A 25314-nucleotide genomic window follows, 5' to 3' on the forward strand; every position below is an offset into this window, starting at 1 on the left:
AACAATTGATGCACTGAAGACCAACATACGCGATGTCATAGCTGAAATACACCCGCATACAATCGAAAATGTGTTGAAAAATTGGATCGATCGTATGGAATGGTGCATGGCAGCCATATGAATGAAGTTGTGTTCTATCATTAACCGGAAGGATTGTACTTCAAAATAAAGAAAACAGTTTGGAAAAATATTGAGTAGTTTCTTTTTTATAGCATTTTTAATTCCGTAAAGTTATATGGCGGACCCTATATTTATATATTCGAGTGAATAACTCTTTGGGGCAATATTTAGAAGGTAAGAATAAAAACCAAAATGTGTATACAAAAACTTTAAAATTGTTAAATAGCTATTGAATTTTTAGTTCCGTGGTAACTTGATCCTACATATTTCTCTGTAATACAAGTACATGCCCTTTCCATTTCAAATCGAGTATTCATACTGAAATGAAATGGACACGTCAGTCGACCAGAGAAACAGGCTACTGCACTGCTTTACACTTTCAGTAGACTTATCGAACATAACTTGTATGCCAGTACGGCAGCAATAATCGATACGGTTATCGAATACGATATATAACGCCAAGTTGGTTTTATTCATGTAACACATCTGTGTTCAATCGCTGCATAAATTACTAATGAACGCAATAATGTTGCTTTAATTACGAACGCCAAAACTTTAATTAAAAATATCAAGGAAAGTACAATATATCGTTATATTTCATTACATTTAATAAAATAGGTGTCTTTTTAAGAGCTTGAGAACTTAGAATGATAATACAAAACAGAAATATTGTTGGAATGATTTTTTTATTATATTCTGGTAGATAATTTCATGGAATTTATTTTTCGAATATGATATTCGACATATTTCTGCCGCGGCTAAGAGTTATGGCGCTCACATTTACCAACGTAAACGTACGCCCGTAATACGTAAACGTGTAGCGTCAATGGTTGCGCACTAGATACCGTAAGCTTGATTTGAAACAATGTTCCTCATGTCTGCCGTGCTTTAAGCGTGGTTGATCTAAAAAATCGTTTAAATCTATTTGGTCATACATTTTAAGATGTTTTTCTAAGGCCTCTCTTTTACATTAATAATTTTTGACCATTTAAAGCTCTGGAAGCACTTTCCAGGTGTAAACAAAAATTCTCCAATCCTCTGTTTGTACGATTGATGTCATGTGCACTCTCTGCATCCACAAAATAACTGATGTTGTATTTCTTGTTTTAATCATACTCATACACACAGAAGCATTGTTTCCAAAATGCCGTAGAATAAAAAAATTTTAGATACTTCAACATTTGCAAACATGGCCATGTACGGGTAACATTGATTGTAATGTAGAGTATACACGCTCTTACCGTTGTATCAACACGTCTTACAATGAGTTGGGCGGCTGTTTAGTATGCAGGTTCTAACATGATATACAACGTGTTGCCAACTTTATTATTCTCGTTTTCGTTGTGTTACTTCAGGAGTCAATTAAATTTTGTTCAATAATAATAACTGATGAGGTTTTACTTTGTATATTAATTTTTTTTTTTTTGTAATTTTATTTAAAAACAATTTTTTTAGTATTTTTATATTTGTTAAATTTTTGTTTTAAATTAAAGAAAAACTTTAATATTATTTTTCGTATTTCTCTTTTTTAATTGTCTGTGTAAATAACTAAAAAGAAAAATGCAAATAAAGTTTGTTGTACAATCTGCGTATACACGTGTCAATTCACTGTGCAACTGCCAACTCCCCCTACCAAATATTAAAACTTTTTAATTTTCATGCAACCGTTGGACTAACATGAAAATCGTCTATTCGTCACTTACTAATTATTGCCGAACCTAAGGCGCCTAACAAAGATCAAGAAGGAGAGCTTTTAAAGTGAATTATGAAACAAAGTATTACGCGAATAAGTATAGCGAGCGACACATTACGTGACGTGAGAGCATAGCATAAAGATCTTGCCTGCACTGTGACGTGTAAGGGCCTCTTAAATATCTGGTATTCGATATACATTAAACTATTAATCGATGCATATTTGGTTTAAAGCGTTGCACATTGCAAAGTGTAGTGTAAACAAACAATTTGGTATAGGCAATATTAGAAGAGTTTAATTCTATAAAGTGAAATAACAACTTAATTGCAATAGTATCTTTAAATATGGGTGGCTGTCGCTGTGCATTTCGTGATTGTCCTGTTGGGACTTGTAAATTTCCCGGCATGCATTTCTTCCACTTCCCCATAAACGACCCGGAGCGCTACATTCGATGGTTGAGCTTAGCCGACACGATGCAATATCTTGATATGCCACTGACTTTTCAAAGAAACCGAGTAGTTTGTGCAAGACATTTCCGAGTTGAATGCTTTAAAAATTATAGAAGAGACCGGATAATGCCCAAAAAGTCGGTGGAACCCACACTCATGCCACTCAATGAAGATATGGCGTTAGACTACTCTAAAGCGGCTGAAAATGGTGGGCCTGAGTTAATAAAAATACCAACCTGCACTATTAAACATTTGATTCCACCCCCGAGTTATACCTTCCCCTTTACACTGCACGACAACTTGATTCCAAGTGAGTACATCGCTAAAAAAAATATTACTTTGGGAAATCCTGACGAAGCTAAGCTGCAAAGTAAAAAGAGAAACTGGGATGCAGTAAAAGAAGTTGAGGATACTAAAATTCCAAAAAAAATGAAGATATTAAATTCCGGGGCCAGAAGTATACCTGCTACAACCAGGGAAATAACATTACCACATACAATTATGAAAATAGATATCGGTGATAACTGTTCTATGCTGGATCTTCCTGTCAACTCAGATGCAAATATTTTACAAGAAGAATTAGATGAGGCAACAGCGTTTGATGACGAACAATACGATTTAGTTCAGCACGAAACTTGTGTAGATGAACGGGATATTGAAATTCAAGACGACAATATTTTGCTTAATGAGGATTATGAAGATCTAATGAAGCAGCTGGAAGATAAAGATGATGAAAAGTGTGAAGAAACAATGGAGGAAATGGCTGAACGCATAAAACAGCTGGAGGAGGAACTCGAGAAATCTAGAGAAGAATTAAAAAACAAAACAAATACTTTGAATAGTACCAAAACGGAATTGAGAAAAGTGAAGACCAAATTGAAAGCTCATGAAAATGAGCTAGAATTAAAAAACAAATCATCAGAAGAAAATCTTCGTCTACAAAAAGAGAACGCCCAATTACGTGAAAAATGCAAAGAATATGAGAAACAAAACAAACAAAAAGAAATAAATGGAGTAACTACAAGCCAAGCAACATCATCAGTCGTAATAGAAACTGGCGCTGCCAGCCGCCGATTGCCTGCAGCTGCAGCCAATAACGCTCTATCAAAAGCACAACTTTTTAATGGTGTTAAAAAGTATATTTCATCTTCAATGCTTGCATTATTGCGTATGGAGATGTTCGCTAGTGCTGATCGTAATTGGAAACCAGATGAAAGACGAGTAGCAATAGACTTACTACAACTTGGCGAGGAAGTATATAAATATATAAGCGATGAATGGCGTTTCCGTTTGCCAGCAATGACAGAAGTACGGTTGTGGCTTGACGATACTACGAATTCTGTCGATGATGAAGAAGACCTTTAGTCATTGATAAGACAAGTTTTTTGAATTAGTTATTAAATTAGAACTATATTTGATAAAGGTTTATTAATGAACTACACTATTTCATAAGGAATATGTTGGTCCTCTCTAGCCTTCAATGCGCCAATGTTTCATCGAGAGCAGTTGTGGCTATCGGCTGATCCAAGTTGCAGATAATTGATGTATTCTATAGAATAGAAAAGAGTGTATGTATGTATATATTCTTTTATAACTTGGAATAAAAAACATAATTTTTCAATGTCTATATAAAATGCTTAATATAATTAACTTATATAGAAAAACTTTTTGCTATGTATGTAATACATTAAGTTAAATAAAAGTATTTTTTTAAATATAAAAAGGCTTAGCGTTTTATCTTTTGATAACGCAGAACTCAAGTTATGTTTGGCATTGATGAGTTAAGTACTAATGCAAATACGTACCTATGTGTACATGTACTATAATTTATTTTATTTCACATACCTGCGCTTGTAGGACGCAAATGTCCTGCGTAGATGCGTCACATACTCGACCTGTGGGACAGGTGCCGTTCACATTAGTCGGCTTTGTTGCGCCAAAACAAAAGGCAAATGTGTTACGACTGGTGCATGCGAAAACATTATTTTCATTGCATAGACCACAACTGGAAGTGTCACCACAGCTGGCGGTGGCCCCACCGCTCTGGAAGCAAATATTTGGTTGATCCGAGCAGACAAGACCATCGTCGCAGTGAAATGTCTGATCAGTTATGGGAACAGTACCTGCGAGAGAGTTTTAAAGAGAATGATTACTATGCACTTAAAGTTTTACATATACTATAAGTTCTGTCACAAGTTAAGTCCGTTGTAGATATGCAATTAAAATACTACGACTGAAAGCCTCGTAGCTAGTGTCGCTTTTCTTAATTTATACTGTAATTTATTATTGTATAATTTGTTATAAAATAAAAATAAATACTTTTTAATGAAGTTAGTTTTATATATAGGGTTTTCCAATAAGTGGTGATATTCAAAGAAAAATGCTATTTTTTTAATATAAATGATCGGATGTTTATTTCATTGTATGGTAAAGAGGAAGGTATGCCTTAATAGTGGAAAATAACATCAGGCAAATGACCACCACGACCACGCTTACAGGACAATATCCTTTTCATGAAATTTTCCTTAACGGAATTGCAAAGTGGCTGCCCTATGCCCTCGATAGCCTCATGAATTCCATCTTGAAAAAAGTCACAAAGTGTTAAATCACAAGATCTCGGTGGCCAATTGTGATCACCTCTTCGAGAGATAGCACGGTCCGTAAAAGATCAATGATTTCATTGATTGTGTGGCACGTAACGCCGTCTTGTTGAAAATAAACGTTGTCCAGATCAATACCATCCGATTCCGGTCATAAAAAATCGTTAATCATCTCTCGATAGCGCAGTCCATTCCAAAATAACACCTGTTATTGGAAAACTCTTTTTAATCATGTAAATATTGAAAAAAAAAAATTAATTTCCATTCGAAAGGTGACCATTTGCTTTTACACCATCCTTCTTAATATTATATTAGGTTAGGTTAGCCTGGTTGGCAGTAAGCCACGCATAGACCTTTTGGTCCCTAGCGATACCAGATGGAGACCGACCTCTATGAATACCTAAAGTAGACATCATGTAGGATGTCAGCGCTTTTGGCGAATCTAAGTAGGGCTGGGAGCTCCGCTTTTGAGACGTCTTCCAGACCCTCAAACAGTGGGGCTCCCAGGCATCTTAGTCGTGTTTTTGATAATGCCGGAGAAACGCACAGAAGGTGTTCTAAAGTCTCCTCAACATCCTCTCTGCATTTTCTGCATTTGTCCGTGTTAGCAATCCCTATCTTGTACGCATGTGCAGCCAATAGATTGTGACCTGTTAGCAAACCTATGATAGTTCTGCATTCCTTTCGCGAGAGCGTAAGTACGAATTGAGTAAGTTTTTTGTCGTTAGTTCTACACATGACTTTTACTGTTTTGCATGTGGTCAGGTTAGTCCACCTAGCTTTCACTTGCCTTTTCATGTGGTCGTCCATTTCATTGTATATTGTGTTTAGCGGTCTCGGTATGTCGTTCTCTTGTCAAATGGTAGTCTCACAGCACTTTTTGCTATCTCATCTACTATTTCGTTCCCTATAATGCCTTTGTGACCAGGTACCCAGTAGATATGCAGCCTACTGTTTCCGGCTAGCCTTTCTATGGCCTCCCTGCTCCGTCGAACATTTTTGGACTTAATACAATATGAGCTTATTGCTCTTATTGCTGCTTGACTATCCACGTATATGTTAATTGTTGAGTTCTTTCTTGTTCTAGTGTAGGCTAGCTCCGCGGCCTTCCCCACAGCAAAAACTTCCGCTTGGAAAATACTGCTGTGGTTTTAATATTATATTAGGCCATTCAGTTATGGGAGCACTAGATTGTTAGAGATTCTCCAAATTTCTGTGCTGTCTTCGGCAGGCCATGTTCCCCAATTCTGACCACAAACTCTATTTACTCCAATGGATTCAGATCTGGACTTCTAGACGGCCAATCTTATGCGACTATGAACCTAGGAATATTGTTTTTAGCCACTGCTGACCTTTACCTAATGGGTTGGAGCGGAATCTTGCTGGAAGATCCAATGCTCCCCATTGAAGAGAGTACTGCTGCTCATCTGCTGGCCACACTGAACCCTTAGAACAATATTTCTTGCGTCTTTAGAAGTTTTAGCATATATTTGCTTATTACGAACTTCTTCAAGAGTGCACATTTTCTCATTTGTGAAAGTAATATTTCCATGGCCGTTGACCGCGTGTCATGTTGTTGTTGTTGTAACAGCATAAACATTCCACATACTTATATACGGTCAATGCTGCTGGAGTGACAGTCCTTGGCCGGATATAAATCCGGGTCGTTTCGGTAACGTAGAACCGACTGTCGAATAGCTGCTTGCATCTGTCAAGATGACCAGTTGGGCGACGGAACGCTTTCATGCGGAGATCATCTCTAATTAGTCTTGACCTGGACAAGATCTTCTGCTTTCTAGGGAGATTTCTACGAATTCTTTCTCGAACGTATTTTATGGCTGCACTGGTTCGAACCACATAGGACGACCACTTCTTTTTTTTTTTTTGTGTCTGGCATTTCAGATATTCGAGAAAAAATGATTGATCGTGCGGTAAACATTTTCGAAATATAAAGTTTTTTCAGCAATTCGTAAATCTAACTTGCACTTTTACCACACCTTTGTAATGCAATTACTGCAGCGCGACTCCCCTTAGCTCCTCACTCCATTATTAACCAGCGAAGTTTGCCACGAAACTGAGTATAATTTGTGAGTAGACAATGCATACGAACAAAGGTAAAAATAACGGAACTTTTTTCTGCGAATTCGTTCTCGCCGTACGCATTCTAAAAGTTGTCACAGAATTTATGGCAAGACTAAGTACATACCTACATACATTTGCATGCTCTTGTATATATTGTATATATGTGCATATGGATGTATGTATGTATGTATGCATGTAATTATACGTACCTCCATAACACAAGTGAAATGATGTTTCATTAATGCACGCCGCGGTGTTACTCTGACAAACATTGCATCCTTGCCCGGCTAGATGTCCAATTCCCATTAAAAGAACGAAAATCCCTAACTTAGAAAAATAAAAAATTAACATAAAACATAAAGCGTTATCAAATCGGTCTTCTCACTACAATTTGGTGTCTTTTTAGCATTTTGCTGATAATTAATCTAAATTCAAATGTCTCTCTTGAGCAGTTTTATTCACGACTATTCATCAAAAACTACTGTGTCGTCGCCTTTTATGAAATTTGCGCAACCCGCGATAAGTTGTTTGTTTAGAATTCTTGCATGCACTCCCTACTAGCCTGTTGAAGGTGTATATACCCTGCAGTAAAATCTACTATCTCTAGATTAACGAGTAACTACTCCAGTTTAGTAGGGTATTAGTACATTTATTGTTTTTTTATTTCTTAATGTGTTTAATTATAGGTACGTACGATAAGTGGAAGTTGTTCGAACACCAGCTCAAAAGTAGATAACATTTGGTGAGGTGCAAAATGAAGTACGGAGGCGTCAATGCTGCACGATAGGTCTTCAGTGATTCAGAACTAATGACGTTTCTTTTTCTCGCAATAAGGGGTTAATATGCAGTTAGAATTTTCAAAAAATCGAATTTTTTTATTTTTATTCTTAATGTACATATTAACTATATATTTAAGAATACTCACCGAAAATTTAATATCGTTCCGGTGAATATTTTCGAATAAACGCAAATTTTAAAAGGCGTTTCAGAGTGCTTGAATGTACAAGGACGGAGCGGCAGCGCGTATTTCTCAAAATGGTGTTTTCAAAATCGGTAACCAACATTTCTCGGCTAAACCGATTAGTCTCAAATTTTAATACGAGTTTCTTAAATATATTTTTTAGTAATGAATCGAAGATTTTTTCTCACCGATAAATATGTTTTTTATAAACCATTTAAGGCCGAAATTTGGGTCCAAAATTGATATTTTTTTTTTTTAGAAAACGCCATTTTGTCAAAAAAATGTATTTTACTTATTCCTTCTATTAATTACTAGATTTAACATTACTTTAACCACCGCAAAACGTTTTTTTGGGAGGACCCCCGGAGATCAGCTGTAGCTAGTTGTACAAAAACTTTAGTTGTTAAAAAGGAGCACAAACCATCCTATTTCATTATATTCAATATACATACATATGGCTATGGTTTAAATAACGCAAATTTTCCTTTGTACTATATGCTGATGATTTAAAGGTATATTCAGTGATCGCAAGGACAGCAAACTCCAATCGGATTTAGATAACTTCGTTGCTTGGTGTAAAAGAAATAAGTCAGATTTAAATATTAGCAAGTGTTTTTATGTTTCTTATTCTAAATATTGTTCTCTTATACCCACTTCCTACCACATTCGTAATTCGATCCAATCGAAGTGGTATCCCATCAAACTGAAATTATTGATATCGGTGTGGTATTTGACTCTCAGTTGGAATACGCCGTCTTTATTTAGAGACTATGTTGTGCTTGTCATATTACGAGAAGTAGGCTTGAATGTGCCCAGAAAGCTTTTGTGCGTTATGCTTTGCATTCTTTGAATTGCACTGATCCAATTCCATCCTATAAAAGTCGATGCTTGCTTATTCGTCTAAAAGCACTAGATGTTAGGGAGATTATTCTCTCCCTCACTTTCTTTTCGACTTGACGGCTCATCGCTACTTAAGACAATTAATTGCAATATCAAAATCATGATATTTACTGATTAGGGATGGTTAGAAATAGTTATGCTTCCAATGCTCCGATTTCTAGAACTTTGAGAGAATTTAACTCGCTTTCAAATCATATTGGCCTCGATTTTTCTTGAACAAAGTACCACTTCAAATTATTACTAATTGAAATTTTGAACTAAATTCTTAGTATTATCTGATATTCTATCCCTATAAGAAATGTTACCCTTTATTTCATTCATTACGATGAAACTAGTAAATTATAAGTTTAATTTATTTTTGATTGAACTAAATATCTATTGTAGCATTAATCTGTTTTCCATAGAAATACTGCATTTTTTTGAGTATTATGGTAAACTAGCTTTAACCCGCGGCCCCACTCGCGTAGGAGTAGCTTTGAGGGATTTAGGATATGTAGGTATATACAAGAATTACAAACAATAACTACATAGAAAATAATTTTTTATTAATAACCATAATATTACAATACCCGGCATCCGTTGCCAAGCCTCGTTAAATAAAATCAAAACAACCAATCAGAAAAATATCAAGTAAAATTATTTTTATTAATTTTCTATCTCAAACCGTTTTTGAACTTTGCATTTGGGTCACAGTTGAACAGCTTATGCGGATTATGAAGTCTAGAGTGTGCTATAAATAGTGGGAAATAGGAAAAAATAAGATTTTTTAGATTAAATTTAAGCAAATATTCGATTATTAGTGACGAATGAGAGTGGTGGCGTGGCCTGGGGGCTATGGGAAGGATGTTCGAACATAAAAACCTGCCTCTAACCTTCATTGGGTGAAAATATGAATGTATAAAAATTTGTACGTCATTTGGTGTTGTCGTTTCATAGTGATGCGCGGACAACGTATAGTATAGATGAATGAATAAATTAATACATATTTTCAATTATATAATATTAAATATACAATTTGTAGAAATATTGAATTTTTCTTGTTCCATTTTCATATGAAAATACGAAACATTTACACAGGGCGCATGGCAATTAGAGGACATTTTTTTCGTTTTAATTGTTCATTATCCGAAACCTGTGGTGGTGCTTACATTTTGCCTTAGTTTCAAGTGTAGTACAAAAGGATGGTGTAGAACGAGCCCTCGTGGTTCGTAATAATTTTTACAATGGGGTATGCCATGCCAATGGCATTTGCTTTTATCTTCCAAGATCACTAAGCCTTAAATCTAATATTATCATGCTTATGCGGCTTCTCTCATACAACAACAAGAATTATACTTTCAACAGCAAATATTTGTTTAAGCCTTAAAGTTTCTTTTGAAGTTGTTATACATAACACATGGGCTGAAAAAATCCCGGGCGTAACAAAGAAAACACGCTTTTTTTGTTAAAAATTAGCTTTATTCTTCAACGTAATTTCCATCAAAAACAACGCAATCATTCCAGCACCGCTCTAACATTTCAATACCACTTTTGTAGAATGATTTACCTTTCGTCTCAAAATAGGCCTCAGTTTCAGCGATAACCTCTTCATTCGAGCGAAATTTCTTACCTGCGAGCTTTTTTTAGAAACAGCCAGTAGTTGCTGGGATTAAAATCTGGCAAATTCGGTGGATGTGGGAGCAATTCGAAGTTCAATTCATGTATAATAGTTTCACTGCTCAGAATCATCAATACCTTTTGTTTTTCGTCAACAGTGAGCAAACGCGGCACTCACTTTGAATAGAGCTTTCTCATAGTCAAATGCTCATGCAATATAAAGCCAAAACATTCTTTTGTTATCTTTACGATGTCGGCTAACTCGCACAACTTCACTCTTCGATCATTCAAAACGATTTTGTTGAATATTTTAATGTTTTCTGGTGTTACTGCCACATTTTCGTCATCGGTGTCTTTTTCGACCATGCGACCACGTTTGAAGTCAGCAAACCATCGTTTTATAGATGTTTCTGATAGAGTGGAGTCCCCATAACACTTTTCAAGCCAGGTAATAGCAGTATTTTTTCCGTAAAAAAAGTGTAAAATTAAAACACATGAAATTCTTTTGGATCTATTGTTTTGAAAATAACAAAAGTAGCGTCACTCTTAGCACAATAACTCACGAATTAATGATTAGAATATCATGAAATTTTAATAGCTGTCTTTTTAAGGTTAGTGCTAACTGAAAAATCGGTGAGTGCAATAAAACTAGTGTCATATATGTGTTAGGCTCGGGACTTTTCAGCACATGTGTTATATACTGGATGCGTGTTTTGCCATTGACATTTCTATTTCTTATGTTTACTTTCACGCACGCACTGAAAATATACGAGGGCTGCTATTTTTGTTAACCAATCGTAATATGTATTATAAAATCTGATACACTATCCTCAAGGTTTCCCGTTATTTTACCGTTAATGCACTTAAAACGTAATAACGGGCGGGTTTTTGTTGTTTTAATTCAAAGAAAAAATCAAAATTATGCCTGTGTTGTTGTTGTATGTTTACCCAGCCCTGCCCAGCGCAGTGAAATTATCGGTCGTCATAGCCAATCTCATCTATCGGTAGGCTCAGGAGGCATGCTGTTTGGACGGGGTGGGAACAGGGTATTAGATGAGCAGGTTTAAGGAAGCACGTGAATATATGCTGAGTGTCGTGTGGACACCTTCATATGACGGATATCTAATAAGTTGAGTATATACGGGTTGGTTCTGGATAGGTACGAGCTTAATCTGCTACAGTAATTAGCCCTGCTTAATGCCTCGTCAATTGTCGTAATCGATGGCCCAAGGTTTCAAGGCTGAAGACATTCCCTAACAGTTTTAAATGCGGTATTTTGAGAGGTGGTCGGCCCTCGTAGCCGAATAGGTTGGTGCGTGACTACCATTCGGAATTCAGAGAGAACCTAGCTTCGAATCTCGGTAAAAAACCAACATTAAGAAAATGCTTTTCCTAATAGCGATCGCCCCTCGGCAGCCAATGGCAGACCTCCGAGTGTATTTCTGCCATGAAAAAGCTAGTCATAAAAAATATCTGCCGTTCTGAGTCGGCTTTGAACTGTAGGTTCCTCCATTTGTGGAAGAACGCCACAAATAGGAGGAGGAGCTCGGCCAAACACCCAAAAAAAGGGTGTACGCGCCAATTATATGAAAAATCCAAATCCGACAATTTTGCTCATTGACGTAGCCACCGATGTGAAAATGAGCTTCATCAGAAAAGATGATTTTTCGGTAAAAATGCTCATCTTCGGTCAAACGATTTTCTGCCCATTTTCCCAATTTTGTTCAAGCGTATAGCGTCCCATTTCGTAAATGTCAAACCTTTAAGTAAATTATGAACACATTTGACATGTCATTTGTGTTACCATTCTCAAAAAAATAGGTGGTTTAAAAAGCAAACGCTATATGGCCCACCCTGTATATAGGTTTCTTTAACTTATATTAGGAGCATAGGACGTCTATCTCGATCTGTTGCTGTTGATGATGTCAGCATCTCTTAAGGTTTCTATATTCCAGTACCACATCGGAGCCCTAATACGATATCCAAAGGTCGTCGATGGCTGGCTTCTTTTTGATTTCCGAGGCAATGTAGTCATCGATTCGTTAGCAAGTCAAAATCTGTTCAGTAGGTTGCGCCTACCTGCCTTAGCTTGGATATCTACCTTGCATATCTGTCAAGCATTCCCCGATCCGCCACCTGGGGACGCGTCCGATGGAATACAAGCAACTACGCATGGAAGTATTAAAGTTGTTAATTAATAAATATTTTAGTAAATAGCTACTTCTTAATATCTATGAGGAGGAGGTCTATACCTTAATAGCTCCATCTCAGATATTGAAAATGGTTAAAGTAATTTTCGATGCTAAAACCCGTTTTTGTTGTCCAACTTTGGAAAAAAAATGGCACCCTCGTGCGTCTGAACTATGTATCTTCAAAGCGTGCCAGTGAAACGTCATGGTTGGTTTCCATTTAGCACTTCTTTATTGGCTTAAAAATTCCAACGGATTACACTTAGCCAATATGACATGCGGAGCGCAGAGGTGGTGTGGGATATAAAATAGCAGAAAGTGTGAATTTAGGTTGAAAATACTCTTAATTTTACTTTTTAAACACATTTTTGCAGATGCAAAAGATACCAGGTAAGATATGCATTAAAAAGAAAACAATATTTTTCGAATATTTTAAACCCTTTTTGGGTGTTTGTCCGAGCTTCTCCTATTTGTGGCGCGCGTCTTGCTGTTGTACCACAAATGGAGGGACCTACAGTTTTAAGCCGACTCCGAACGGCAGATATTTTTTATGAGGAGCTTTTCATAGCAGAGGCTTGCCATTGGCTCCTGAGATGCGACCGCTATTGGAAAAAACTTTTTCTATCATTTTGGTGTTTCATACACGGAGATTCGATTCTACATAGTTACGTAGGTAGTCATGCACTAATCAATCGGCTACGGCCACCACCAGTCCTACTCAACAAGCGAACCATTACAAGACATGAATATTTGTCATCTTTGGTTGATGAAACTTCAATGCAAAGCTCATCTTTATTTAAGAAGCGGTTTACATGAGTTCGTCATCCGAATGGGATAACGTTTTTTTCTTTTAAGTCGGCCAGTATTATAAAGTCGAACACTTTGCGCCACTCAGCAGCAAAGAAGTCGGTTTTTAGTCTGTCAATCCTTTTTCAATCTTCGACAGCATCAGTTTCTTGAAATTTTGTCACAAACCTTTGAACTGTCGACCCATTCAAACAAAACTCACGAATTTGACGATATGTTGTTTTGAAGATCGACTATTTTGTTTGTTCTATCGTGCAAAATTTTATACCTGTCTACTTGACAAATGTCAAAGATTACATCAAAAAAAATATACCGTCTAGAAATTATTCACTATTGACTTCTAGGCATCCCTTATGAAAGATCCCTTATACCGCCGTTAGGCTGTTACTAATAAATATTATGTGAATTAGAGTCCTCGAGTATACGAAGTGTAGCTATTAAATAACGATACTGGTGCCGTAAAACATTGCATTACATTTAAATTAGAGGCCATTAGGCTCTGCCTCTAGTGTCTCGATTGTCTAATATTATCATTTATAGTTAAATTTTATATTAAGGCATTTAAAATGCACGCTTTCTCTACCCCTACAACGTTCCATCTTCTATTGTTAGAAACAATGCTGGAAGTCTTCTTCTTCAGAACGTGTAGCGCCCTTTCTGACTACTTCAGGGCCGACTTTAGATGCTCTGGTAAGTTTACCACCACTTGATATTTTCATCCAAGGAGAGGCCTTGAATGCCATGTGTAGGCTGAAACACAATGGAAATTGGTACGGCCCCTGTCCGCATTAGAAAACAGAGTAGGCATGGACTTCGATCCAACGATTCTCGTCATGACCCTTGACTCTATGCCATCTAAAGTCGTGCTTGACAAGAGATACAGTGTGGTGCTGCCAGAGGCTCAACTTTGGTGAAACTCAGAAAATGAGCCCGGCAAACACTGTTTTCGCATTTTTACGGATGGCTCCAGGACCGAGCATGGTTCCGGCTCTGGTGTCTACGTGAAATCAAGCGGGACAAAACTACACTTCACTCTTGGAATGCATGCATCTGTGTTTCAAGCGGAGGTGTATGCTGTTTAAGAAGCCATGAACTTTATTGGGGAAAACAGATGGAGAGGCAGATTTGTATGTGTATGTAGCGACAGCAAAGCTGCGCTAATGGCCTTCAACCACTTCAAGGTTAGTAGAGTACTGTAAATCCAGATTAAACTATGTCGGCAGATGTTCTGATGTTAACAGGGCCCCCGGATCACGTGGGTATCGCGGGTATGGTGGGTATGGCTAAGCCACGGTTAGTAAACGGGTTACTCTAACCCACAAGCGAGCTTGGTAGGCTGAGAGAGGCTGCAGACGGGCAAAACTGATGTTACCTGTCATGCCCGACCGATTGTCGCAGTTCCTTCTCTTACTAAGCAGAGGGGACTGTAGGCAGCTGGTTGGACTGATGACAGCCACTTTTCATGAGCAAAGCACATGCACTCTGCCCATGAGACGGCGGACCACTTTCTCTGCGCCTGCCATGCCTTCGCTCGAATCAGGCTTGAGGTCTTTGGCATTGATGTGTTAAGAAGCGACCACCTTGGCTCCTTGGCATCACAAGATCTACCCAGACTTCTTCGGAGGCCGAGTAGATTTGAAGAAAATTAAAAAGAGAACCCGAGTACAGTACAATAGACTTAATTGTTTCTCAGTGCTGTACTTGCTAGTCTGTCCCGACAAAAAAACAAAAAAAAAAAAAAACGTATAGAGCTTTCTTTATCACAGCTTCACGGAGTCAAATCTTATTTCTTTTAATGCACATTTAATTATGGGAAACAGATTGAAGTCGCATGGCAAAAGGTCTATCGGATGGCCTAACAATGGGATGCTATACTTGGCTAGAAATATCGTGACAGAAAATGCTTGACAGAATTGCTAATTGCAATCTAATTTTTAGAGGAAACTCTAAAGATAATTAATGAAAGTGGTCTAAGTATTATAATATTTTTCTTGTCCCGAGATATTTAATGAATTCCATTTGAATAAATTTAAAAAAAAACATTTTTACATGATGCGAAGCTTTATTTAGAGTTTTGCCAATCTTGTGTAAATTTTCTGTGAAAATGTTGTTTTTGAAGATGGAATTGACTTAGACCATTTTCAACTGAAAGACCTATGAATTACTTAAAGCTTTATAGACCTATAAATTTTATATGAAACAATAACTTTAATTTAAATTTAAATAGCTCATGAATATTTATTAATTAAATTAAAAAAGTAGTCCATGTTTGGAGTGTTAGTTCTCATCCGAGCTGCTCATGTCACAGAGAATGTGAAGATCCCGATACCCCAATCTATGACATGACGAGTTGATCATAGCAATAACGCGGCTACAGCTATTCAAACATGGCGGCGAGGAGCTGGTAATGTGTATGCATCAGCTTCTATGCAAAATATGGTCGAATGAAAGCATGCTTGTCGAATTTGAGTGTGCTCTGCCTAATCCATAAGAAGTGTGACCCTGTATGAGAAGTGGGCCAATTATCGCGTGATCAGTCTTCTAAATATCGCCTATAATGCTCTAGAGAGCGTATTGTGTGAAATGCTGAAGCCCACCATCAACCAACTGATTGGATCTTATCAGTGTGACTTTAGACCTGGAAAGTCCATCATCGACCAGAGGGCTCTTGGAAAAAAAGCCATGAAAGGAGAATCGGCATCCACCATCTTTTTGTCAATTTCAAAGCTGCGACAGTACGAAAAGAAGTTACCTATATGCCGCGATGTCTGAATTTGGTATCCCGGCACAGTTATTTATAAGAGCGCGTAAGCCGATGGTATTGAAACTATCGGTCTTAACAACCGCGCTTTTAGTTCTGCCTTTTCCAAACTGAATAAAGAAGCAAAGCGAATGGGTTTGGTGGTGAACGAGGACAAAACGAAGGAAAATTCTCTTGTCAACAAGTGATACTTTGGACTAAGTAGACAATTGAGTACTAAAGTCCTCTCTCGACGAACAAAACTAACACTCTACAAGGCTCTCATCATACCACTCTTAACGTATGGCGCATACGCTTGAACGATGATCATATCCGATGAGGCGTCACTTAGAGTGTTTGAGAGAAAGATTCTGCGGAAGAAATTCGAACTTTTGCACGTTGGCGACGGCGAATATCGCATGCGTTGGAACAATGAGCTGTATGAGCTTTACGACGACATAGACATCGCACAGCGAATAAAGATCCGGCGGCTACGTTGGCTGGGTCATGTCGACCGAATGGATACAAACCCTCCGGCTCTGAAAGTATTCGATGCGGTACCAGTTGGTGGTAGCAGAGGAAAAGAAACGCCTCCTTTGTGTTGGAAAGATTAGGTGGAGAAGGACTTAGTGCCACTTAGTGCGTCCAATTGGCGCTAGTTAGAATGAGAAAAAAAACGACTGCCGCGCTTTGTTCAATTCGGCCAAAATCGCGTAAGCGGTTATCGATTTTTATCATTTCGAGTTTTTAAGATTCTTAATTGTTGCTGAAAAACTGGATAATACGCTAACAAAAAGGAAAGTTTGGGATACGGAAGTTCTTTTTGCAAATCAAATGCTTTTCTTTTGCTTTTTTCTGGTCCCCTGCGCGACAGTTCCGGCTTATTCAACATTTTTTAAATGACTTTGTCTTAGCTGGAATATCTCTTCCTCATTATTGTATGCTCCGATTTTTCCCTTCAGTAAGTCGCCAATAATTGTAGTAGTTCCGAAGAACTCAACTGAATTATATCGCTAGATTAGCACGAATAAAAAATCCTTTCTGCTATTATTTGATTGACATTTATCGGGTTATGATGTAGTTCGGAAACGCGCCCGCGCCATCTTTCAGTTGTGTTTATATAATTTCTTTAAATTTTAAACTTAGGCCCATTTCATAAATCACACTAAATGAATTGCATATAATGTTGAAATTACAACCATCATCTAATGGTTAATTTTTGACGATATCGTAAAAATTACATTGAATAAATTTAGTTTAAAATAAATTGGTGGAAATAACTGATGAACCAGTTTCTATTCTGAACTTAATGGTATAAGTGGGCACTTTAAAATGTTCTTTTATGACATACTGAAACTCTGATCATTTCTTTTAAAACTGCATTTTACTTTAGATTCATCGGTATACGAGTATGATGCTCTGATACAACTTCAATAAAATCTTGAAATTAAGGATATAAGAATATTTTATTTCAATTAAGAGCGAGTTTATACAAAGGTCCATGTCGTTAGCTTATTTTTATTGCGAAGTTAACCGAGTATCGAATTCGCCTTAGCCATAACTAGGTCTTTCATCGCCCCACAACAAATCAAATATTGTATCGTGATTATTTAAAGTTCAAAAATGCCACTCCTGAACGCTTCGTCGCCGTTTGGTATGAGCGACTGTGGTCAGCGAACAAAAGTGCGCGAAATGAAATAAATATGGCCAGTAAATGTGTTTACTTGAACGACGGTGTTAACTCGCCCCAAGTTAAAATGTGTAATCATACAGTTATGGAAGCATGCAAATGTGCATACTTATTGCTATTTAATGACTTATTTCGTCTGGTTTCTTTAATTTGGGCACTTTGCCGCCGTAATGCATTTTTTCTGCGCTGCACTGTAAAATTGACCCGATTTGCATAACATCTCTAACGCTAAGTAGCCGCTGCTACTATGTTCACAGTAAATGTATCTATAAGTAATTATAATATTTAATTGTTATATATGTACGTATGCATATTGTTCTATTACTTACGATCGGCAGTTTGCGGTATTTTTTATTTCAAAATAAGCGGCAGTGTTGTTCGCTGAACTGCATTCCGTCAATAAGGTATCCTGTGGCACGGGTGTTGTAGTTGTTGTTGTTGGTGTTACCAGATCATCATTAGCACATGTTTGCTTGGCCTCGAGCTATAGATATTTGAATCCATCAATTAAATTTCAAGCATAAAATATAATGCGGTGTTCAGACTCACGAAATCAAGTACTGCTTGTGGCGCACACACTTGCTTTAAAGTGGACTTGGTAAGCAAGTCCTCACTGCAAAGTTGATCTGCATTACATGATAATGCATTAGATGCCCCGGTGGTTGTACATATAGCAAATTGCGTCGCACTTACACAAATAAGCGTCCCGCTTTTCTTGCCGGTACAACTACCACACGTAACGCTTGAGCTATCACACACAGCTGTAATGTTAACACCATCGGGATTGGCCTCACACACATTATTAGAGTTTGTGCAGTATTCACCGGACGGGCAATTATAAACTTCGTCCTCGATCGGACTTACTGTAAATATTAACATATACACATACATACATAATATACATATACTACATCTAACATACATATACGAGTATATTGGGTGGTGTAAACAGTTCGGTAACAAATTACCAATAGATGACCTTAAACTCAATGGTGAGTGGTGACTTTATTGGGTGTTTGAAAAGTGATATTTTTTAGATTTCGTATTTTTTTCGTTTTAACTTAAATAAAAAATAAAGAGTCTAACAAAAATCACGTGCTGACTAGAAAAAAATATCGGAAAGCACGTTTTCGAATCAAACGAATCGAAAAACAAATGAAATCCTTGAGGAAAATCAAAAGTGAAAAAATTGCTAAGGTACCCGTTGGAGTACAAATAATTGTATGTGAAGCATGTGATGGACCGAATTTCCATTTGCTTAACTCTGCAACGGGAGAAAATTGAGTAATTTTTATAGCGCATCATTACTCTCAAAGTACGTATAAAGCAAGCAGCTCAATCTCTGTCCGCTCTTCGAACAAAATTTGGGCAAGAAAATTAAACCCACAATAATCCATTTGAATCAATTTGGAATTAACAAACGCGGAATGGACCAGGATTGCAGATTCTTTTTTGAACCATTCTAAAAAAACAGTATACAAAAAGAAAGGCGAAATTTATTCAACAATAAAATTCAAATAATATCATAATAAAATAAATATAAATAATTGGCGCGTACACTTCTGTTAGGTGTTTGGCCGAGCTCCTCCTCCTATTTATGGTGTGCGTCTTGATGTTGTTCCGCAAATGGAGGGACCTACAGTTTCAAGCCGACTCCGAACGGCAGATATTTTTATGAGGAGCTTTTTCATGACAGAAATATACTCAGAGGTTTGCCATTGCCTGCCGAGGGGCGACCGCTATTAGAAAAAAGTTTTTATTAATTTTGCTTTCACCGAGATTCGAACCAACGACCTCTCAGTGAATTCCGAATGGGGATCACGCACCAACCCATTCGGATACGGCGGCCGGTTTTCATGGGTTTCCAAATTATCATTAATGTACGGAGAAAATATTTCTATGAGCTTCAAACCTGGTTCCCAGATATGGTACACTGATGGATCGAAATTAGAAGATGGTAGAACACGGGCGGCAATTAATGGGTCGATTCCAATAGTTCTCTACCCAACTATCTTCCAGGCAGAAATACATGCCATTAAGATATGTGTGAGGGAATGTCTCCGTAGAAAAATGAGAGGAACTTATATTACATTTACATACTTTCAGATAGTCGCGCGGCTTTGAAAGCCCTTCTATCAACTACAATTACTTCAAAAACGGTACATGATTGCCTGAATGCTAGAGAACTTCAACACAATATTATTGGGTTGGGTTTCTGGACACGAGGGAAAGAAAGAGCGGACCAATTAGCAAAAAAAGGTGCAAACATGCCCCTAATTAGTCCTGAACCTTTCTGCGGACTTACAAAAGGCCACATCAACGAAATTCTCAGGAGGTGGAAGGTGAAGAAGTTCGTTGAACACTGGCGAAACTCTATCGGTCAGCGACAAGCGAAACAATTCCTAACGCTTTGACTCAGTAGACTTTAGACTTTTAACTGGTTACTTCACAGGCTACTGTAGCCTGAGATATCACTTAAACAAAATTGGTCTCTCTGAGACCATCATCTGCCGATTCTGTGAAATGGACATTGAAAATTCTACACATTCTTTGTAAATGTCCTGCACTAAGCAGAAAACGCCTAGAGTTCCTTGGTGGTACAGCTGTACCTCCATAAAACTATGGTACAACAAATCCCAGAGTGTGCTAAAGTTTTTAAAAAGCCTCAAAATATAGGGTACCTCAGCAGGCTTTGCACAATAGATCCAAATTGTAGCGTCTATGCCTTTTAGGGTTTTCGAGCCATTTGCATCTAGTGCCTTTGTTAACACTTGAAAACAAATCCTTTTCAATCCCTCATATTATTTATTATTTTCTTGGGCGGTTATTTTCTTTAAATTCGCATTTTTTTTATATTAGTGGATCGGCAAAGGCCTAAGTGAGTTGATTTAGAGACCGACTACCACTTCTACCTATCTTCTAACAGTCACAATTTCTGAAGCCTTCGGGACTCTATCCTAAAAAATATCTCATTTAAAAGACAATTTTTCAATATTTTTAATAAATATAAATAGTTTCATCGCAAAAATTTTGGATATGGAACGAAATTTTGAAAATTAAAAATTTAGTTAAACACCGAGACGAGCCAAGATTAAAAAATTTGGCGATTGCGTATTAGGAGCGTTGAGCCCAAGATCAGGAACAGGACAAAAGAAAAGAGGAAGAAGATATTTTATTAACCTAAAATGGAAAATTTAGTTTTTATTGTTGTTATCCGATTAACTGGGTCTCATTCATTTAATTCCTACTAGTTTGCCAGATAATTGTATTTCACTGTTTGACTGTTTTTGATTTTATTAACCGTTATTTGGCGATTTTGGTGTATTTTGACGAAAAAAATTTTTAATACATAAATTTGCGTTATTATACTAAAATTTGTTGCGAACCTTTTCGATAACCCAATAAATATAATTCGACAATTACATCGAATTATTAGATTTCGGTTTTCAATACTTACATGTTGTTACTGTTGATTCTGTATCATCATAACAAAGCTGGTAGCTCGTATCATTTATGCATAAAGCAAAGTTGGTCATGCAAACCCCACACTGATCAGCGGCTAAAGCTACAGCCACAAAGAGTAAACAAAATGCGATTACCTGCAAAAGAAACTCAAGCGCTTATATGACCTTAGCTTTTAAATCTTGCAAAAATTGTTGAACTTGATTTCCGTATTTGTCCAAATGATCACAAACAAGAAGTATAGTTTTAAATGACGTAATAATGGGCTGCACTAACTAATAGTTGTCCCGACGCGAATCTGGCCTATTTGGCGGCAACCTTCGTGCTGTCGCAGACTTCTACTTAAAATGTTTTTGTGGAACTTTATTCATTAAAATTCCTTGAACGATTGCATACAAATTTACCCCCAACGTTCATTCTGAATAAATGTATACCCTTGAGTCAACTTGAGCTGAAAGATAATTTCAGAATATCTTTGAATATCATAAACATTGTCTTTCGAATTCGAGCACCTTCGACTGCATATCAACGAATAGACTTTGGCATAATTAGTGCCCCTTATCGATCTTATCATCGTCTAATTTCTATAAAAGTAATGTGTCTTCTAAGTGACTAACGGAGTGGCGTGCCTACAGAGACATTATACGAGGAATACATTTGATTTTTCTCACGATATCTTGTTTAGTGTCTTCGTTTCAGAGAAAATATATAACATATCAAATAATTTGTTAAGTGTGGCTTTTAGAAAACGTTTGATTCCAACTTTGACTACTTTTAACCGAACTGGGGTCTTGAGCGGAACGCACACTTGGACTATCAGCATGTCTTTCTGCTGCAAGATATTCTTAGCGCTAGACTTAAAACGCTTGCAAAACGCATCATTGGTAGCTAGAAGATCAACGATTGACCAAATTTTCGTACTAAGACAGATTTTAGAAAAGTCTCACGAATACGACATGATTAATACGTTTAACACACTTGACCATGCAGAATGTAAGGAATGCAGTAAGAGTTCAGAACAATCCGTCGCGAGAGTTCGCTACCTTAAACGGGCTTCGGCAAGGGGATGGGGTCTCATGTTTTCTCTTTAATATTGCCTTTAAAAAGGTTATCAGGGACTCTGCTGAAACACAAAGCGGCTTACGCGGATGATATAGACATAATCGCAACGTCGCTTCCGAGTTTGAAAGAAGCTGTCGCAAGTATTGAGAGAGCAGCAATATGTATGGGCTTAGAAATATACGAAGCCAAAACTAAAGCGCTAGTTTCAACTACATCGGACTCTGTCAGGCACAATGTGGGTCAAATACTAAAAATCGGTGACTATGGTTTCGAAGTAGTGAAGGAATTTAAGTACCTTGGAGTAATCATTAATCATGACAACAAAATTTCTGCACAAATCAGCATCCTTATGGCCAACTGCTGCTATTTTTCGCTGTGTCAACACTAAAGAGTCGTATCCTAGACAGAAAAACAAAGATTTCACTATATCGCTCAATTATAATTTGCATCTAGTGCAACGTGGAGACTCAGAGATGCAGATAAACAGAAGCAGCAGATTTTCGAGAGCAGTGTTCTGCGAAAAATTTTTGGCGCGATATGCGATAAAAACAACTGGCGGAAACGCTACAATCATGAACTCGAAAAACTATATACGCACCCATATGTGATATCACAATCATGATCAACAGATTTAGATGGGCAGATCACATCAGCATACTGCGAGCCAGCCCCGCTTAAATGGATTGACGGTGTAGAAGAAGACGCAGGCTTATTGGAATTTCGGGCATGGAGGATACAGACACGAAACCGAGACAATTGGAGGCATATGCTACATCAGGCGAAGACCCGATTACGGTTGTTCAACCAACAATGATGCTGATGAAAATGCTATTAGTGCTCCAACAGTGGCGGATATATTCTTCGCTTCCCAAACAATACATGCTTTGTGATCGATTCAGAAGTCAACTTCTATGAATTCGTTTTACCTTGTACGTACTTTGCCTTGCAACTTGTCTTATCTCGCTGTTTCTCCCTATTATTCTATGATCTGTAACAAAAGTGAGGTGGAGTCTGCTCTGTTTAGCCATTTCTGTAGAGGTTGTACGCAGTCCAGCGCAAGTTTTGATACTCTCCTTGCAGTCTGACTATGACTAGAGATGAAAACATGCCTTGCTAGAGGTTCGGTTGATGATATCTCGAAGGTCGTGGCTTGTGTCACCGGTCATTGGCTATTTGGCAGGCATTCCTTAAGACTAGGAGTATTCTCCCATGAATATTGTAGAAGTAATAGGTATGAGGAAGAGGAAGAAATAGTTGAGCACTTCCTTTGCAATTGTCCAGCCTTAGCAAAAACCAGAGCAGGCTATCTAGGTAAACACTTTTTCAATTCTCTTACAGAACTATCTGACGTCGGGATTAGACCAATCCTGCGCTTCATAAGAGCCTCAAAATGGTTTCTTGCAGATAAATAAACAAGGTTCCCGTCTCTCACAGTGGTATCGCAACGAGCCTGTAAGGTTTAAGTGAGCTGGTCATACGGACCGACTACCACCATAATCTAATCTAACCTTAGAGGTTCGGTTTCGAGTTGCTCAACAGACTATAGAATCGCCGCAATCTGAGCCTACAAGGCGTTGCAATGATCTTTTAATTAAAAAAGTAGGCTTGGCGGTGCGCGGAAAGATTTACTATACATATCAGGTGAATTTGGGGGACTTCTGTAATTGGCGCACTGAATTTTGGTCATTAAAAAGTTGCACACAAAAACACTCTTTTTTCGTACGAAAAAAATTAAAACATACACCACAAATTGAGGCAGAAAAACATTTAAATATATTTAATGTTCTTTTAAATCAGCTCAGTAGTTCACTTTTGGTTCACTATTACCCTAACTCTCAAACTTAATATGTACAGACTCTTCTTGCTGAGTATATCCCTTCTCACTTATGCACTCAAGTATCTCATCGACTCACTTTTCCAACCATTTTGTTATATTGGTATATTTTTTTTTTTTAAAAACTGCTTTTACGCAAATCGTCGCTCCGCTTATTTTGTTCGAAACTGTAGCGGATTGAGGCAACTTCCTCCTATTTATATCTAACAAATCATCCATAAAACATCATTCGACATTTATCTTTATTAGTTTGTGTATTTATTCAAGAAAATTATTATGCTTATACCACGGTGAATAAACATTTATGTGTAGAATATAAATTTGTGTACAACTTTGTCAATTTTTCCTGAAAAATATTTACAATTGATAAACTAAATTTTTACATGCACAAGGTGGCGTAAAATGAATCATCTAATTTCATTTTCGAATAATTTGCTTGCTAAATAAAAAAAGTGTGATTTGTATCATGGAAATCTTTACTTTCATCTTTACGCGCTCCTTTGCTTGGTATACAGCAGCTGTCTAGTTCACAAGTGTCCAAACATGATTGACGACACGTCACACATTAATTTTGCGCCACCTTGTACATACACATACAGATTTAAATATATTATATATGAACACAACAGCTTACCTGTCATTATACCGAATGCGGAAGAAAAAGAAGTAATAATTCTCTCTAATTACTCTTATTGCTTATTACTCCCCCACTGTGGCAAATTGTACTCATATCTTTTAGTGAGGTTTGCTGATTTATAAAATACTAGTTGACGCAATAAATAAAATAATAATATACGTATAATATATATTTCTGTTCCCGGCACTATTATAATGGCGACACATACTGGACACATATTTAACCTTCTGAAGACACACCTATATAAATATTTTTTTTTTTGACGTAAACCACCCTCTGGGGTAAGTTTTACCCCAATTAATTTTTTCTCAAAGAGGGTTAAAGTTTATATACACTGTTTTTATAAGTATTTAGATAAAATCGGTAGAGACAGCTCTACATAACCATATTTACGCGCAGAGAGTTCCCTGCACAAACAGGAATTTACTTTAGCTGCTTTTCTTGATATGAAGGAGCCTTTAATAATGTTGAAGGGGAGGCAACACTCACTGA

The 25314-nt window shown here is 37.2% G+C and overlaps 3 protein-coding genes across 3 annotated transcripts; 1 reads left to right on the forward strand and 2 right to left on the reverse strand.

Moving 5' to 3' along the window:
- Positions 1–2049: 2049 nt before the first annotated feature.
- Positions 2050–3893, forward strand: LOC129242301 (uncharacterized). The gene has a single exon (XM_054878869.1). It carries the CDS (start codon positions 2158–2160, stop codon positions 3625–3627), a length of 1470 nt encoding a protein of 489 aa, XP_054734844.1. The 5' UTR covers positions 2050–2157; the 3' UTR covers positions 3628–3893.
- On the reverse strand, positions 3699–7250 carry LOC129241915 (uncharacterized). Its single transcript, XM_054878466.1, has 4 exons — positions 7154–7250; positions 6221–6301; positions 4108–4385; positions 3699–3811 (listed from the first exon to the last, which is right to left on the reverse strand). The coding sequence occupies exons 1-4, from the start codon at positions 7248–7250 to the stop codon at positions 3740–3742; spliced, it is 528 nt and encodes a 175-aa protein (XP_054734441.1). The 3' UTR covers positions 3699–3739.
- Positions 7251–17502: 10252 nt separating this feature from the next.
- LOC129242302 (uncharacterized) lies at positions 17503–24348 on the reverse strand. Its single transcript, XM_054878870.1, has 5 exons — positions 24265–24348; positions 21285–21426; positions 18377–18690; positions 18157–18311; positions 17503–18093 (listed from the first exon to the last, which is right to left on the reverse strand). Exons 1-5 carry the CDS (start codon positions 24274–24276, stop codon positions 17973–17975), a joined length of 744 nt encoding a protein of 247 aa, XP_054734845.1. The 5' UTR covers positions 24277–24348; the 3' UTR covers positions 17503–17972.
- Between the last annotated feature and the right edge of the window lie 966 nt (positions 24349–25314).

Source organism: Anastrepha obliqua, chromosome 3, assembly GCF_027943255.1.
Source record: "Anastrepha obliqua isolate idAnaObli1 chromosome 3, idAnaObli1_1.0, whole genome shotgun sequence".
Taxonomy (NCBI): domain Eukaryota; kingdom Metazoa; phylum Arthropoda; class Insecta; order Diptera; family Tephritidae; genus Anastrepha; species Anastrepha obliqua.

Coding starts and splice junctions, on each gene's coding strand:
- LOC129242301 (XM_054878869.1), top strand. CDS start 2,158: ATGGGTGGCTGTCGCTGTGCATTTCGTGATTGTCCTGTTGGGACTTGT.
- LOC129242302 (XM_054878870.1), bottom strand. Junction 18,312..18,376: donor CACAAGCAGTACTTGATTTC/GTGAGTCTGAAC, acceptor AAATATCTATAG/CTCGAGGCCAAGCAAACATG. Junction 18,094..18,156: donor AATACCGCAAACTGCCGATC/GTAAGTAATAGA, acceptor AATTACTTATAG/ATACATTTACTGTGAACATA.
- LOC129241915 (XM_054878466.1), bottom strand. CDS start 7,250: ATGGGAATTGGACATCTAGCCGGGCAAGGATGCAATGTTTGTCAGAGT. Junction 4,386..6,220: donor ATTCCGCTCCAACCCATTAG/GTAAAGGTCAGC, acceptor ACTCTCTCGCAG/GTACTGTTCCCATAACTGAT. Junction 3,812..4,107: donor TTTGCGTCCTACAAGCGCAG/GTATGTGAAATA, acceptor TCTATTCTATAG/AATACATCAATTATCTGCAA.